Consider the following 17,876-nt stretch of genomic DNA (forward strand, 5'->3'; position numbering starts at 1 on the left):
TCACTCTTGTTTTGATGCAGTAGAATTAAAAATTAAGTAGATCCTACAGCATTTGCTACTATTTCGGAGATACTGTTTCAGTTATTGACTCTCTCTTTCTCATCACTGTCATTATCATAAAACCTAAAACGCTGTAGCTAATCAAATTGCAGATGTGTTTTCCCAGCATACTTTTATTTTTTGTTAATAACAAGGGACTAAACTGTATTATTTAAGGTTCCTTAAGCTCTTCTTTATAGTTTTGTTTGCAGTTAAGGAAGACTTTTGTAAATGTAATTTGTTTAGTGGTTTTCTTATTCTCTTGCCAGAGATAGAAGAGATTTTGAGTTTTGGCTTAGTTTTCTATTTTTATTCTTTTTGATTATTATTTTTTTATTTTATTCTTTTTGATTATTAAATTAGAGGAAACCTGTGATTAGCTTTATTGAGTAAGGTAGATGTGGTGCATTTTTTTAAATTTAAGGTTTTTTAACTTTATATGAAAATAGTGGCTTTGTTTGACAGCAAAGCAATTGAGTGTGGCAAGTTGAAGTCATCAAGGAGATGCTTTAATATGTGTATTAAGTGAGCAATACTTTATTGAGTGAAAAACCTGAAAGGGGAGAAGAATAATACTATTCTCTTGGTTGTTTGGCTTTGAGATTTTGGTTTTTAAAATACAATTTCGCCTTTGAGACTATTGGTATTATATAGATGTAGATAATATTTATGACTATTCTGGTTAAGCTTTAATGACTTTTAGCAAACATTTAGAGTTGTGATTTGAAAAAAAGGATATAACTTCTCGCTTTTGCTTTAAAATATGATTATCCATGGTTTAGTGCCCAGAAGTGGTTTGATTACTTTGTATCCTTTCCAACAGACGGACAAAATAAACAGTAGCGTATAAAGTGACTCAGCTGTGCCTAGGGAAGCTCTGAGCTGATTTTCCATGAGCTGCTTTTGTCTCTGTCCTGTTGAAGTATCTCTTAATGCACTACGAGACACAAGTTGGATTGGACTGCAATTGGAAATGTGTGTTAGAAGCTTAACGCATAGTTTTGTAGAAATTAGTATTGTTTTACCTGAAATATTTGCGTTTTCTGCATCGAAAAAATTAATGGTTTTTTTTTTTTGTAGTTAATAAGACATCTTTAGAGGGTAGTGTGAGAACAAATTTTACTCTTTTTAAAATAGATCCTTACAATAAATGAGGATGGATCACTTGGTCTGAAAACCCACAAATCTCATGTTTGTGAGCATTGCAATGCTGCCTTTAGAACCAACTACCATTTACAGAGACATGTCTTCATTCATACAGGTACTGCTTGACTTCAAATTTGTCTTTTCTACTATATAAAGAGTTGTTTACTTTTGTTAAAAATGTTTTCAGCTCTATGCGAATTTCAGTTTTAAGAGTGTAGCTAACTTGGCATCTAAGCTTAGAGATTCCATGCACCAAAGTGTCAAAAGAATATCAGAAAAAATAAATCGACATATATTTAATAAACTGAAGAGCTAACTGTTTACAAGGTTTCTTTTCTTTCTTTATCAGAAAGTAATGGGTTGACTTGTAGCCTAAGTGCCAAAAATTGACCCCTTTGTAAAATGTGCTGCGGCTGCTTATTTGCCTGATGAGGTATCTCTCTGTTCGGAGAAGTGAAAAAGGTACTTACTGTTATAATAGCTTGCCAGTATCCTGAATGCAGTCTGTGCCAGCATCCTGATTGATCTTGCTCATGAGGAAATTACAGCCATTCCAGATCACTCTTCCGTGCTAGTCTTAATGTGACTCTTAGGATCATGGAGAGAACTCTGCAGTTCATATACGTAGTAAGGCAAATGTTTTTTGGTGTCAGGGTATTTTTGGAATTCGCTCAGATGCTGGTTTTCTTAATAGACATTTTAATATTCCTCGAAAATAGTTATCAGAAACAACAGTGTGTAGTTATTAACTTATGGATGTGGAATTATATTGTTCAAGGTGAAAAACCATTTCAGTGCAGTCAGTGCGACATGCGTTTCATACAGAAGTACCTGCTACAGAGGCATGAGAAGATTCATACTGGTGAGTATAGTGCCTTGAGTATCTTTACTGGCGTGCTTAAAAACTGTTTCCCCACTCAGGCAAGGTTTCTGGTAATAAATATGCAGCCTAAAACCCTGCTGTAGTTTGTTTTAATTTAACACATGTTATAAAGTTATAAAACTTTCAAAAGAAACTAGTTTTGTGCTTTCAACTTGTTGCACTTTTCTTTGGCTGTAAAATGAGTATGAACTCCAGTAAGCAGATCTGAAAGTAGTTCTCTATAAATAACCCCAGAGCTGCAAATCCTGAAGTTTGTGCATTCATAAAAGTCAAAGTTCGTTAAACAGTTCTGTCTTTTGTTGTATCAAGTTAATTCAGACAAGAGGGACTTCCAAATTGCATTTCCATAGATTTATTTGTTTGTTTGTCTGTTTGTTTGTTTTGGAATTTGGTGGAAAAGTGCCAGGACTAAAATGGCCAAAATGCCTAACCCCAAAGGTATTAGTATCAGCTTTTCTTTTCACTTCTTTTCTTCTTTTAGGATTAGTTCAGAACTGTTCTAAAAATAAGAATCTTAGTTTAAAAATATGCAATATAGGTCAAATAAGGCCCGAAGCTTTAAGCCAAAGAGAGTTAAAGTTTATATATGTTTATTTTTTTAAATCTTATTGCACCACACAGAACCACATTCTTTAACAGGTTTGGTTTCACTGGGTTTTTGGCATTTTGGTGCATGGCCTTTCAATCCCTCTTTAAATATTTTGTAATATGGTCCCTTTTGGACTAGATGCCAATTTCTCAGCCTCTTTTTCAGAAAAGCAGAGCTGGTGAATGTGCACAGTGTTTCTTGGCTGTAGCATTTAAATGGATATGAAAGCTACTAACACGCAGTGCAGTGTGTGCATGTGTAAGGGTCGAGAGGGAAAAAAACTCTGCAAAATGAATTTTCAGAGCAGTGTACAGGGAGTTACATGCACAAATGCCCTGTTGTTTATGGGATTTTTGTATCCTAGGTTGCCATGAGTCCAGACTAAGTAGGTTTCCTTCAGCCAGTCAGCCACAGAAGAGTCTTCCATTCTTCTGTCCAGTGTCTTTGTTCTGCTCCGGGTCTTTCCTCTGGCTCTGAATTGGTGAACCATGCTGCCTCCACTTTGTGTAGATACTTATTCTTGAAAAGAATGCTCATTCAGTCTCTTCCATCTATCTGTCCCCCAACCCCCCCAAAAAAGGCAGAAATTTAAGTGCAGTCTTCACATTTTTTAGAAGATTTTTCTTTTTTTTTTTTTTTTTTTTTCAAATGAGGGTTATTCCCTGTACGTGGCTTTGAAAATGAGAGTCTGGGCAATATTGTTAATTAACACTTGACTGCAAATATTTTGTCAATTGATTTAATTATCTTTTAAAATTTAGCTTCTAGCTCTAATGGGAATTCTGTCGATTGTAAACTTTGGAGGGAGGGGGTGGATGTGGTGGGATTGTAGGTTTTTATGCCAGTTCTTACATATGCTAGTCTTTGTTTAGCAGAGAAAAAGGTGCCATTTAACTAATTAACCATGTTGTTATCTGACTTTTTAAAGATAACTGTGTTTTCCTCCTTTATAAGTACAGTTTGGTTGTTTCTCAGAAAAGAGAAGGCGGTGCTTGTGTTTAAATTGTTGAATCATGGATGTTTTCCTGGGTGACAGCTAGTAATGATTAGGAGAAAATACGTAAAACCCATGTTCCAGAAGTGGCAAAATTTTTTCTGAAGGCTGTTTAGTTAACAAGAATTTAACTAGTGTTTAATTTTTGGCTTCACCCAGTTATAGTGTAGCTAATTGGCACTCTGCATACCTGTCTGTGCTTTCTCCTCTATATGAGTGTTCACTGCTGGGCCTTAGCTGTTTGTGTAGTCACTCTGTTGTTCAGGGCTGCATAACTAAACCCATCGAGAAAAGCTGAATTTTCAAGTTGCTTCTCTAACGAGAGGGTGAGCAGTGAGTCTGTGTTACACTTTGATGACAGTAAAGATCTGTTTATATTACTCATTCTCTTTTAAAAACATTTCTTAACTTTATTCAGTACTTTTTTTCTTTTTATTTTGCATTTTTATCTCCATGAATGATCACTTTTAGCACCAGCTTTTGTACAGTGTTCAAAATACTGATGAGGAACAAGAAATCTCTTACTCTTTTAATGATGTTTATCAAATTCTCCAGTTTATTTTAAGCCAGTCAAGGAGAGTAGTAGCAGGTAGAAGCCCCATTTTATGCCTGTTACAAGCCCCCAGTTTACAGGTGTCCCAGCTAGTTCCAGTCTGATTTGACTTTGGCTCTCTGAACCACTCCTTCAAAGGAAATATTGCGAGGGAGTTAGGAAGCAATCAGTGAACACCCTTATTCTGTGTAAATAATTAAACAGTTGCATCTAAAAGCAGACATTGCATTAATACAAAATTTGCTAATAATTGTATGTAGAGGAGGGCAGCAGTGTTGGAGCCCTGCTGCTAAACTTGTCCCTAATGATACAGAAAATTGCTATTTTAGTTGCAAGAGAGGAAAGAGTCACTGGTGCGCAAATATTTTCAGTTTATGAGGTTGAAGAAGATGCTGAATGTTCTTTTTTTTTTTCCAAATATGTCTGCTTACTTTTTACTTAGAGATGTTTCTATATACCTTACCCACTCATGCATTCATGTGTCCTAATTGTGTAAGCCACCCTACTTTCCATTTTAAACACAAAAACTAAGATTACATTAAAAAAAATAGAACACCATTGGGGCTAACAATTCAAGTGCCTTCTTATTCTTCAGTCATGCTGGTTTTTTATTGCCTTCTTTGGTATTTTATAATCTGTTTTTTGTCTGTTTAGACTTTAAAATGCCTGGGTTTATAATTGTTACAGCCTTCATACACATAGTATTTGTAGTACATTTGATGAGTAGTTCTATTGCTTGGTTTTAATAGATTGCCAACATAGACACAACACATGAGCTGTTTTCATAAATAATGCATTGATGGTTGTATTGTATTTTTAAATTTTGACCTTTTTTTTTATACAACTGATTCTTTCCCACTCAGCGAGACATTTCAGAAAAATGTGTCCTGGATTCTCCCTGCATTAGCAAAAGGCTGTTATTAATGATCTCCTCCATTTGCAATAGATCCTGTTTGAAAAGTACAACAAAATTGCGGAAGGCATCTGAAGTTTTGGGCTTCTGCTAGGATGAAATTATTATTGGAAGCCTATCTTCATATTAATTTTTAATCTTTTTCTAACATTATCTTTCATATGAAGATTAAAGCCATAATTAAGTATGGTATCAGTTTCACAAAGTTTTTCTTAATCTTACTTTCAGAGTGTTCTGGAATTGTACTGAAAAATATCATTTTCTGTATTGTGCTGAGTAACTCCAGGGCAGTGTCCCCAGATTTTTCTCCCTGTTAAGGCATGGCCAGCAGTGCATTTATATGTGCCCTGAAAGTCTCCAAAATAGCTGGTGGTTGTAATACACCAAAAAACTACAGACCCTTGTTTGGCCCTGTTTAAGCCTTGAAATGGGAATAGGTAGCTGGGGAGTCTTCTGCCAGCAAATAGCCAGCTTGAGCAGGAAAATGATAAGGAACTCTGTGTCCATTCATTTACAGAAATGAGTGTAAGGCTGCAGGTAAGTGTATTAATGAAGTGTTCTGCATTTCTTGGGATTGCAGGATGGTTCCTTAGAGGGCCTTTCAAGGCCAGAACAAGACTCAGCTATCTTGCTTTAAGGCTCAGGATAGTTTTCAACCCAAACAGCCACTCTATTCTCTTAAAAAAAAAAAAAAAAGTAAGGTAGCATGAGAGCAAGCTTTGAGACAATGTAAGGAGAGTTGTTTGAAGGGGCAATTAAAAAAACCACAAAGTAGAATAGTGGAGCAAAGGGAAAGAAAACAGTAAGGAGCAAGGACTAAGTAGTAGTCTTCAGGAATGGAAGAGTTCCTGTATATTAAACAAGAACAATGAGGTCTAAATGTCTTGCCTCAGCTTCCTGAAAATGGAAGGCAAGGGTTGGAATTTAATTCAGAAAGTCTCAACAGGCTTGCTGGGAGTAAAGCACCGTAGTTGTGAAGGTGCCTAACAAATAAAGAGAACATGAAGAATGAAACTGGAGTTTGAAAGTTAAGAAATAGGCCAGAGAGGAGGATTTGCTTATAGGCAGTATGAGAGAGAATGGTATGATAGGTGTTAGGAGTTACAGGGGATGTTGATAAAAAAGCAAAATTTTATGGTGCTTATTAATAAGCAAGAAATGGTGAAGTTCTCTAACTCAAGTGAAAGAAGAGGTAGGATGCTGAGGTTGTGAGCCTGTAGAAAAAGAACTGAGGGAAGCTGAGAGATCTGAGGAGAGGAGATAATTTGATTTAGGAGAGAATAAATTGGAATAATTTCATCCAAGAAAAGGATTGGCTGAGAAGCCACATGGAGAGGTAAGAATTAATAATTGGAAATAGGACATAGGCTTACAAAGAGAGGGATTTAGAAATTGCTTGGAATTAAGGAAGTTGGAACTCTGGGCATTAATGATCTGACTAGGAGCACATGTGTGGGCGATACAGATATTTTCCATTCTAGTTTCTATAAATACTGGAACCTTATTTTAAGGTACTGTATTCCCATTTGCAGAAGGATGTGGATAAATTTCTCTATTCTAAATGGAAAATACACATTCTGACAACATTTTAAATAATAAAATCTATTAATTGAAAGTTTTAAATTTTAAAAATTAATTGTTGGTAATTTAATAGTTCATAACATAATTAGTAAAAATAAAACTGCCTCAGAAAATAGCAATAGTCTGCATATTTCTGGAAACAAGACATAAATGGTTTATATCCCAAAAATCAATGCAGTGCAGTATCCAGAACAAAGAGAGTCTTGACAGATGCTGCCAAGGCAATCCCTGACCTCTATATCAGTCTAAATGATTTCACAGTAAATACTAAGAGGAGAGATCACTGTTGTTCAGGGTGAGTCCTAGTAAATAATAGTGAACTTCTATAAAAGCAAAACTAACTTTTCAATGCACTTGGAATTTTTAGGTTTTGTCAGAGAAACCTAGAAAAAAATATCAGAGGGAAGATGTAAGGCAGAAGTTAAAAGAAATAAAAATAGGGTTACTCCCTGCTCAGAAGGGATTGTTACAGGGTTTCTTTGTTAGGAAAAATAAGGGCAGAACTGAAGATGAATTCAGGGCAGTGCATATTGTCTGAACAAGTATTTTGTGGAAGTAAAGAAAAAAACCAAAACCCAAAACAAGCAAACAAAACAACCAAAATGAGAAACCTGTAAGTATGCAAACGCCAGTTCGCTACAGAGGGTTCTTGTTTTTGGCTTAATTTAAAAAATATTTTTAAATCAGTTTTTAAAAAAATAAATTAATTTGGATTTCAACCAAAATAGTAGGACTTTTTCAAAGCGGTTATCTCAATTCTACATGCAAATAAGGGAAAAAACATGGAAAAATAGAAAGCACCCTCCAAAATGTTATATTTGAAATTTGGAAATGCATTAATTCTCTCCTAGAAGGGATGGGTTTGTGTTAATGAGTTGGTGAGAGGATTGAGGTATTTTTATACAGTCATCTGCCCTAAAAAATGCATACTGTAGCAACAATTTAGGAAGACCATCTTTGCAGTTCTTAATTTGTTATGTGTAAGACATACCTGCACCTCCATTAGAAAGAGGAGTAAGGATTTAGTTTTAAAGGTGGGGGGTTTTTATAGCATAAAAGCTTAAAGTAATTTGAGGCATCAACAGCTGAGTATTGAAAAAATAGTGATGTAAGCAAGCCCTGTGTTGTTTTTCAATAGCAATAGACTAAATCCTCTTACTGCTTCTAATAGAGAATGTAGTATTTGACCTGGTAATTTTATGGAAAAACGTTGATTTATTCTTTTAGATTAATATTGCTGTGTGTTTTTTATCAGGTGAAAAGCCATTTCGTTGTGATGAATGTGGTATGAGGTTTATTCAGAAGTATCACATGGAAAGGCACAAAAGAACTCACAGTGGAGAGAAGCCTTACCAGTGTGAATATTGTTTGCAGGTAAGAAGACTTGGTGAAATCTTTTGTGGTTGAAAACCAAAACACCAGTCAATTCCCCAGTATTGCAGATGGGGCTTTCTCCATTTTATACAAATAAATCTATAATGAATGGTTTTTCTGTTAAGATGGGCTATCTTGGTGCACAGGCAGAGCAGAGTCACAGCTGGCTGTGCTTGATTTTATTGGCTGTATGGTATTGTTTGACACTTCATTAGAAATTGGTAAAGTGGGTGAATCATCAAGTAAGTTCATTAGAATGAAAGCTTTCTTTTCTTTCTGCTAATATATTTATTTTTTTGCATAATAATAATAATAATAATCACCACCATCATCTTTTCCAGTATTTCTCCAGGACCGATCGAGTGCTGAAACACAAACGTATGTGCCATGAGAACCGCGAGAAGAAACCCAACAGAAGTGCCACCAAAGTTGGCTTTTTGCCATCGGAGGAAGATTCTGGTTTCTCTACGCCTCTGAAAGACAGCTCCTTGCCAAAGAAGAAAAGGCAGAAAACAGAGAAAACAAAATCTGGGGATAAGGAAGGTACAGATAAATCAGAACACAAGAAGGACAAAAATGACTATTTGCCTTTGTACTCTTCCAGTACTAAAGTAAAAGATGAATATATGGTAGCAGAATATGCTGTTGAGATGCCACATTCTTCGGTCGGTGGATCGCACTTAGAGGAAGCAAATTCTGGAGAAATACACCCACCGAAGCTCGTTCTCAAAAAGGTCAACAAGAGGAGTCTAAAGCAGCCACTTGAGCAAAGTCAAACCATTTCACCTTTATCTACGTATGAAGACAGCAAGGTTTCAAAGTATGCCTTTGATCTTGTGGATAAGCAAAGTTTACTGGACTCTGAGGGTAATGCTGACATTGATCAAGTTGACACATTACAGGAAGGGCCCAGTAAACCTGTACACAGCAGCACTAATTATGATGATGCAATGCAGTTTTTAAAGAAAAAGAGGTATCTACAAGCAGCTAGTAACAACAGTCGAGAATATGCCTTGAATGTAAGTACCATAGCATCTCAGCCTTCAGTAACACAGGCAGCTGTGGCCAGTGTCATTGATGAAACTGCTACAGCCTCAATACTAGACACACAGGCACTGAATGTTGAAATTAAAGGTAACCATGACAAAAATGTCATTCCAGATGAGGTACTGCAAACTCTGTTAGATCATTATTCACACAAGGCTAATGGACAGCATGAGATCTCTTTCAGTGTGGCTGACACGGAAGTGACCTCCAGTATATCCATCAACTCCTCTGAAGTATCTGAGGTGACCCAATCTGAGACGGTTGGAACAAGCTCTCAAGCTTCCTCATCAGATAAAGCTAGTATGTTACAAGAATATTCAAAGTTTTTACAACAAGCTTTGGACAGAACTAGCCAAAATGATGCCTATTTGAACAACCCGAGCCTTAATTTTGTGACTGATAACCAGACTCTTACAACCCAGCCAGCATTTCCTTCCATGGAGAAGGTCTATACATCTATACCCGTCAATAGCTTTCGGTCGGGAATGAACTCTCCATTAAGAACAACTCCAGACAAGTCTCACTTTGGACTAATGGTTGGTGATTCTCAGCACCCTTTTCCCTTTTCAGGTGATGAGGCAAATCATTCTTCCTCCTCCTCTACACAGGACTTCTTGGATCAAGTAACTTCTCAGAAGAAAGCAGAGGCACAGTCTGTTCATCAAGCATATCAAATTAGCTCCTTTGAGCAGCCCTTTAGAGCTCAGTACCATGGGGCAAGAGCTGGAATATCATCTCAGTTTAGCACTGCCAATGGACAGGTGAACCTTCGGGGACCAGGGACAAGTGCTGATTTCCCAGAATTTCCCTTGGTGAATGTAAATGATAGCAGAGCTGGGATGACTTCTTCACCTGATGCCACAACGGGCCAGACTTTTGGCTAAGAAATCTTTGTAAATAATACCGGCACTTTAGAACACATTTGTCAAAAGGGGGTTGCTCTGTATAAGATGGAGTTCTGTACAGCTTTTAAGAGCGCTATGTTAAAACAAAAGTAAGCTGATATTAGCAAGACCAGTAACTGCTTCTTTTTTTCTTTTTTCTTTTTTTTTTTAAATTTTTTGGTTAGCCATCAGTCATTGAACTGCCTGATGTTGGTGCCCCTATCAAAGGCAGTTTATTATTCACTTGTTTGAATCCAGAAAATATTTTACCTTCTATGAAATTTTAAAATAAACAAAATCCCCAGGTAAGACTTTCCCCCATGATTGTTTCCTTGCTGGTTTCCTTGTATGCTTTGGGAGGACAGTTTATTGTCTGATACTATTCACATTGTCATTTCTAAGCTTGTCAGCATAGTCATTGCTCTTCAGCAGGGAATCAACGTGTACTAAACACACAGAACAAACAAGTAAGTTTCAGAAGTCAAACACGACTTTAAAAGAAAGCATTTTCTAGAAAAATCTTCAGTCTCTCAAAAATGATTTTAGACCATGTGCCCTTTATTTCTGCTTTGCATTACCTTGAGTTGTGTTTGGAGGGAAAGAAAGTGAATTCTGATAGACTAACTCTACTATTTAAAAGTCTAATTAATTTAAAATACTTCAAACACTTTTTTAAGCAAAATGCCTAACTGCTAAAGCCTTTACTTCATTCCTGAAGTAATGTGTATTTCTTTGTACAGCTGAATCTAGATGTAACTTTTTAATGACTTTTTCATATGCAGAAACCAAGATTTTGAAGTTTTAGTTAAAATACTGTGTAGACAACATTCCCAGTTGCAAAATGCTTACACAAACTGTGTATTCCAAGATTTAAAAGCTTAATTGTACTTTACCCTACATCCTCATAACGATTAACATAGAGCACTTAGCCAACTTTATAGTTTTTGATTTATCAAAAAATAAAACCATTTTTAGATTTTTAGGTTTGATACAGTTGCATCATTTTCATCTCATACAGCAGTTCCAGTAATTCTTTTCAATATACTTGAGATTGGAATTGTCAAAATTCTAGACAGAGAATAAAACAGTTTTTACGGAAGCTAAAAATACCCAATTATTAAATTTATTGAAGTATCCCTGAAAGCTGAAGAAGTGGGCATTCAAATTCCCTATTTTTTAGTATTTGCTTAGTGAAAGTCACTACAATTTTACCAACCCAAACTGGTGAATGATACTAGTGAATGGGATTTCTTTTTGCAGCCTAGGAGAGTGATCAGAAGTTTTCTTTGCATTTCACAGTATAAATAAACTGCAAAGTTTATCCCTGTACCACAAATATGTTTTTTTGAATAGTACTTTGTCTTGAAGTATACAGTATGGTACGATAAGTAGTTCTGTGTGCATTTTTAAGGTGGTAAGATTTGAGTAGCCTAACTATTGTGTAGTTTAAGTTAACAAGTTTCAGATTTTTGAACTGTATGTTCATTCTATTGCACCTTCCCTAAAGGGACACTGTCTGGTAGTTCAAGGCAGTTTAGGCCTCATGTAGGCTGATTAACCAGGGAAAAACACACACACACACACACACACACACATAGAGGTAGGTGTGTATATAGTGGTTGTTTAAATAGGATTGCATCCATGCTTTTACAGCACTGTTGCCAGCTGGTATCTCTCAGACAAAGCCATCAGGTAGGAGAAAAGGCTGCTTTTCAAGGGGCTAAAATATATCCTGTCTTTTAAGAAAGGACTTGAGCAGGACCTAGAACAGTTCCCACCTCTTACCAAAGCGGTAGCAATATTTTCCTGAATTTTCATTACCAGGAAACTGATCCCACTTTGTCTTTTCCCTTACGGTAGCACTACTACAGCACTAACTTCACTTGGTACAGTTGAGGGAGAAAGGGCATTTATTATCCCTAGCCTGCTTCTTCTATTGGCAAGAATACAGTTTATATAAACTAATTTCTTAATACTTTTGTATAAGAAAGTAGGCTCTTTTGATTTTTTGACCCTGTGTGTAATACAGTAAGGCATTTCAGCATGCTATGACTTAAGAGTAATTTTGTCTGAATATTTGGCCGTGACTTAAAAAGAGTGGGCATCAAGGGAGAAAAGTAAATTCCTTATGGATTATTAATGATACATGTAAAGAAATTTCTTTGAAAGAATATTTTTAAACTGATTCACGGTCTCTCTGTTTTTCTTCCTTTATGGTCAGTTTGGTTTTTTGACTTTCCATTTTGTGTTGCACAGAAATAACATAAACGGTCCCTATATCCCAGGAAACCACCTCTTGGAAGGCATACTTTGTTTTCAGTGTTTCATTTCCATGACATCCTAGCTTGTGGTGCCTGAATAATACTATGTTGGCACTTTTGTTCCTATGCCCTGAAGTTGCAAGGAGATGGCGGTTAATTGTACTATTTGTTAAATATAGCAAGGAACAAAAGGAAAAAAAAAAAGGCTGGGTTATTACTGTGTTACTGCACTGCTGTGGCCCCATAGGGAGGTAAGAGGAATGAAGCCTCCTTCTCCCTAAGGGGACTGACTCAGCTTTATTTAAAAAAAGTTACTGCATTGACACTCTGGTGTGAGAATGTGAATGAGGACTCAGAGGGAGTGACTCTCCCATGCTATCGTCACGCTTGGGAATCACTCCGAGGGTGTGTGAAGGAGCAGGCTGCTGTACAGAGTGAAGGAACTTGCTCTTCCCCACAGCCAAATGGGGATTGCCAGAGGAACTGCTATTCCTTACATCACAGCTCATTCCCTAGCCTGCTGCTGAGCCATTCCAGCTGCACTCTGTGCCTTAGGACAGGCTGTGAAGTCCCGTCTAAGCCACAGGGACTGTCTTGTAGGGTTCTTCCACGTGGACAATTAAAGCAGTGGTGTGAGTAGTTGATCTGCTGATGCTTGAAGCTTTCTGCACTGGAGGAGTTAGCCAAATATACTGCTGTGATTTCCTGACTACATCCCCTTTTATTCTGGAATAAGTGTTTATGTAGTTCTGGGAGGTTTAACTCTGTAAAAAGCTCTTGCTTGTTTAATAATGGCATTATTTAATAACCTTTTTCACTGCTCACGTTTTGCTACTTTTAATCTGCTGCAGATGCACACTCTTCATGTTGATCTGGTCATTTTTGTTAGTTTTCTGTGTATGTCTGGAAAAAAGCAGCTTTGGTTGTCTGTTCTGTTCTTGTGCTGTCAGCATAAGGCTGGGGTGAGCTGGAGATTCCCCTGAGCTAACAGCAGGCATTCTTACCGAAAGGTCATGCAAGCACCGGATGTGTGTGTGTGTGTAAGGTGGAATTTTTGGGGATATCTACTAGTGATAGAGCAATGATAATTTTGAAAAAGAGGAAATTGATGACATTTATTACCAAGCTCTCTCTCTCTCTCTCTCTCTATATATATATACACAATACATATATATATATATACATGCACTTATTAATAGGCCATATTTTGGTCCTAAATTACTTGACAGTGTCCCTTTTAGCATGAATCTTTTGATATGTTTTACCATTAATATTACAGACAATGAAGGAATCAGCTTGTAATGGTATACTAATAGGCATTTACATTTTCTTCATTTGATTTGAGAATGAATTAATCATAAATGACAAGTTTTGGGGAGAAGGATTAACCATGTGTATTACTGTATGTTGGTTTACGAATAACAACATAAACAATTTAAATTGGATGATAAAAGAACCATGTTTATGATCTTGTGTCTCCTAGTGTTGTCTTTAGGAAAATTGTGTTTCAAGAAGAAAATAGGACAAGAAAGTATTCATGTGAAATAACACTTGTATTATTTTTATATTGTACTTGTCAGGTTTTTTTGGATGATGGGAGCTTTTCATTGTTAATTGAGAAGTACAGTAAAATCTTGCTAATTCGCTGACCTCTAAACAGAGCATCTGACAGGTTTCTACATCCCTCATGGTCCCTTCCCACCTCTCTGCAATGGTCTAAAAGTACTGTAGCAAGGTCTCACACAATAATACTGTACTACTTCACCCAAGTATACTACAGCATCTATATTAGTATACTGGGAGGTAGAAGGAGTATTGCAAACTAAATTGCAGTTGTCAAAATAAATGAACAAAGTACATTTTGTGATGTGACATCCTTGCTTTTGTTGCCTGCTTCTTCACTGTTTTCAAAATTGTAATTTGTAAAGGGTTTTTAAGGCATTGCTGCGAATTATTTGGGTTCTACTGTAACTTTTGGAATTTATTCCGAAGTATTCATGTTCTACTATGAAACTTTCCACCTGAACAGATACGTTATATTCCATGCTTGATCAGAATATTTTTGTAGTATTCGTATCATATGTAGTAGCTATTTGAAATGAACCAGAATATTTGGATGAATTCACTCTGAATTTTGCAGCATTGGATTACATTATGTATGTATATTTGCTAACTAAATTTTCTTGGCTTTGAGAGCTTTGATTTTCATTCTTCTTTCTTTGCTTGTTTTAATACCATTACGAATCGCAGGGAAAATCCTCATAGTCCTGGGAATCCGTTTGGAAATGTTAACAGGCAGAAATATGTTAATACAGTCGGTACCAGTACACATGTGAACTTTCAAATTACATGGTTGGTACTGAAGCAAATGAATAATTTTACAGTTTCCTAGAGTTAACTGTTTTACTAAAATGAAGCCTTGTAACTTTGAAAGTTCATTGGACTTACGGTAATGCATGTTTATGTTAGGCATGTAATGCATTTAGCTGAAACTCAACTTTGCAAAGGACAAGCACTAAGAAAGTATTACTGCTAATGAAAAGACATGTCTTTAATTTGAAATTTAAACTTCTGTTCAATTTGCATTGTGTCAGGGAAATAAATTTATAGTCGCTTTTGCTCTACTCAACATATAAAACCTTCTGTTTCCTTTTTAAAATTACATCTTTTGGTAGGAAACACAAACTGAGGCAAGCAGACATTTCTAAGAGTTGTTTCTTGCTTTCCTTAATCCAATGGATGGAAAGGTAATATTGTGTAAACAACATTATTTTATTTTTTTATGCAATATCATGCTGTAAATATGATTTATCAAATAAGGATGTACCTATGATTGAATCTTTGATTCTGCACAGCTAGAGTTTATATATAAATATAAATGTGTCTTGACAATCAAGGACTTACGTCAGTCTTCCTTTATGACGTTTCTTATTGTTATGCATTCCATTTGTTTGACTTGAGTATTTGTATTGTCTGTAAAGTATGTAATGTTTTTATAGCTTGTTTAAAAACAAACAGAAAAGCCTGTAAATATGAACTGATCACAGTACTGCTCTGTTAGAAAGCATATGATGATGTACTGTTTGTAAGCAATAATACATGACAGTGCTAACTTGACAAGTAGCATAAGGATAAGTTCCAAAAATACCTTTGGGAGTTAATAGCCTTGTTTGAGTTAATGAATATTCTTAATCATTTTTTTAATAAATAAATTCAGATGTCCTCCTGCTGGAATATATAACATTGTTTACAGAGCACAATTTCAGTCACAGAGAGGACAGTCTTTAGATCTATGGCTTCATCCACTTTGAGTGAGAAATGAATGGCTTGGCTGCACTTCTGCGAGAGGAGGAAGACTGCTAAGGTTGAATAGCTGTGTCTCTAAAGGATCAGAGATACTATTCTGCTTCTGTGCTGATTCCTGCCAGTTCCTCTACATAAATTTGGAGTCTTTAAGTCCGGATATTGAACTGATGAGACTTGGGCCACCCATAGAAAGGAGTAGTTCTCTTCTTATTTCATATGCAGATAAACAGTGAACTTTTGAGTCACCTCTTCCTTTGTGTTGCATATTTTTCAAATTATGAGCTATGAGATGATGAGATGGGTTTATTCTGATAAACTAGATGTCAAACTTATAGTTTGAATTGAATAGGTATTAGACTGTACAGAGCAGCATATCTATTTGAACAGTCATCACTGCTTTAGAACCTCTCCCCCAATTTATAAATGTATATGACCTACATTTTATAGAAAAAGAAATGTTTTTAAATGCTAGTCATTTATATAATATGTGCTTTGAAGGATTTGCTAGTCCACTTCTGTCACTTTTAGTACACTGGTATCTTTTATATGTAATGTATGCTTTTTATTATTATAATTATTATTATAATTATTATTATTGTAGACATTTCAGTAGGAGGAATTTTGCAACAGTATGAGGGGTTGAAATTTTCATTGTCAGAAATGAATTATACTGGACTTTGTCTGTGTAGTCTTGTCTTTCTTTAATACTGTCTGGAAGGGAACTTGGTATTCAATAAAGCAAGTGACTTCCTTTTATTTTGAAGGCATACTATGTAGTGCTGAATTGGATCAGAAAATGTAATGGATTTGAAGGCAGAGAAATTAGTACAAAATCTAGTGTACAGAAGAAATTGTGTTATGAAAAACCTGATGATATATAGTGAAACACTGTTACAGTGAATTTCTCATATAGTGCTATTCTCCTGAAGTCAGTATGCCTTCTTTGTATTTCAGTTAATAAAAAAAAAGAGAATTTGTATAGATAATTTAGGATAATAGGTTTATTTCAATCATTATACAGTATTTCTTTATCCTACAACATCTATTCCGTCCCTTTATTATCAGACAAAAGGCCGTAACCTGAATTCCATCAGTTGAAGTTTGTATATAAAGGTGAGAGATGGTTTTATGGGAACCTGGAAAGTATGAATTTGCATATTCCTTACGTTTCTGACAGAAATCAGTATGTGAGTCTTTCATTATTCCTGTGAAATGAGGAATTTCCTGATACCAAGGAGAGAGTGAGTGTGTGTGTGTGTGTGTGTGTGTGTAGGTCCGTGGAAGATGTTTGGGTCTCAAGGCCAAAATGATAAAAGTATAAAAGGATTTAATGTAGCTCAACACATGACTTACATTTAATATGTAAAAGAAACATTTAAATTTCATAATTCAAAAAAAGACAAAAATAGTTTTGCAGGGAACAAAACTATTTGGATAGCAGGCTTGACCAAATGAAATTTTTTTGGTTAAACTTGATATATTTTAAATGATTCTATTTCTGCCTTTATTTCTGCCCTAAAAGCAACTTAAAATATTTTGGGAGTTACTCTTCCTGTTCATTTGACTGTGAGTGTAATTTATATCATGGTTTACAAAATGTGGCATGAAGGATTGGATTGTTTTATCTGTATAATACAATGAAAGTTTGCTCTTTTTTTACATAATCATGGTGAATGGTATTGTATTCTTAGGACTGATTTATTCATTAAGTGACTTAATGAGTTTCATCACTTTTGACGTTATTGTTTTCTTATGGTTAACTTAGTCTTTTTGGGTTTATAATACCCTTCTATGTATTGTGATACTAAGGGAAGTTATGTTTTTGCTTTATTTTTAATTAAACTAATAGTTTGATAATTTATATTTGCAAATGATGCATTTTAAATGTGGTCACTTGCTGTTTGAAAAATAAAAATATAGAATACTGTTTTATGAATAGACTTAGCAGTATTTTTCATGTTAGATAATTTCAAACAAAATCTGCTTTCTTAATGAGACAGATGAAGGCATGTAAAGATACATATTGTGCAAGAACTGAAGTGGATACTTTTCAACAATTAAATGAAATATTTCAATATTTTATTTGAAACACACACAACTCATTTGGGTTTTCTTCTCCTTTGGATCTCCTTGCTTGCTTTGATTATAGAAAACAGAAAATCTGACCTTAACTTTAATCTGGTTGTCTGAGAAGATTGCACTGGAATCACTTTAATAGAAACACCTAGTGTTAGACCAGCTTTCCTTTTGTGATTTTTGTTTGTGCTGGAGTGAATTTGTTCAGTGCCAGCAGCTCCTCACATAAA

General features: G+C 35.5%; 1 protein-coding gene across 4 annotated transcripts in view; it reads left to right on the forward strand.

The window, feature by feature from the left end:
- ZNF148 (zinc finger protein 148) overlaps positions 1-17,506 on the forward strand; it is a 41,899-nt gene extending 24,393 nt beyond the window's left edge. For 3 of the 4 annotated variants that reach the window (XM_042040649.1, XM_042040652.1, XM_042040650.1), the window contains 4 exons: positions 1,177-1,300; positions 1,964-2,047; positions 7,954-8,072; positions 8,414-17,506. In XM_042040649.1, the coding sequence (XP_041896583.1) occupies positions 1,177-1,300; positions 1,964-2,047; positions 7,954-8,072; positions 8,414-10,003 (1,917 nt within the window). In that variant the 3' untranslated portion in view covers positions 10,004-17,506. The remainder of the gene's footprint in view (positions 1-1,176; positions 1,301-1,963; positions 2,048-7,953; positions 8,073-8,413) is intronic. The other variant, XM_042040651.1, reaches the window with a different exon arrangement.
- The last annotated feature ends 370 nt before the right edge of the window (positions 17,507-17,876 follow it).

This window comes from Corvus kubaryi, unplaced genomic scaffold (genome assembly GCF_017639235.1).
Source record: "Corvus kubaryi isolate FWS band 111438036 unplaced genomic scaffold, C.kubaryi_AGA036_p1.0 37396, whole genome shotgun sequence".
In the NCBI taxonomy this organism is placed as follows: domain Eukaryota; kingdom Metazoa; phylum Chordata; class Aves; order Passeriformes; family Corvidae; genus Corvus; species Corvus kubaryi.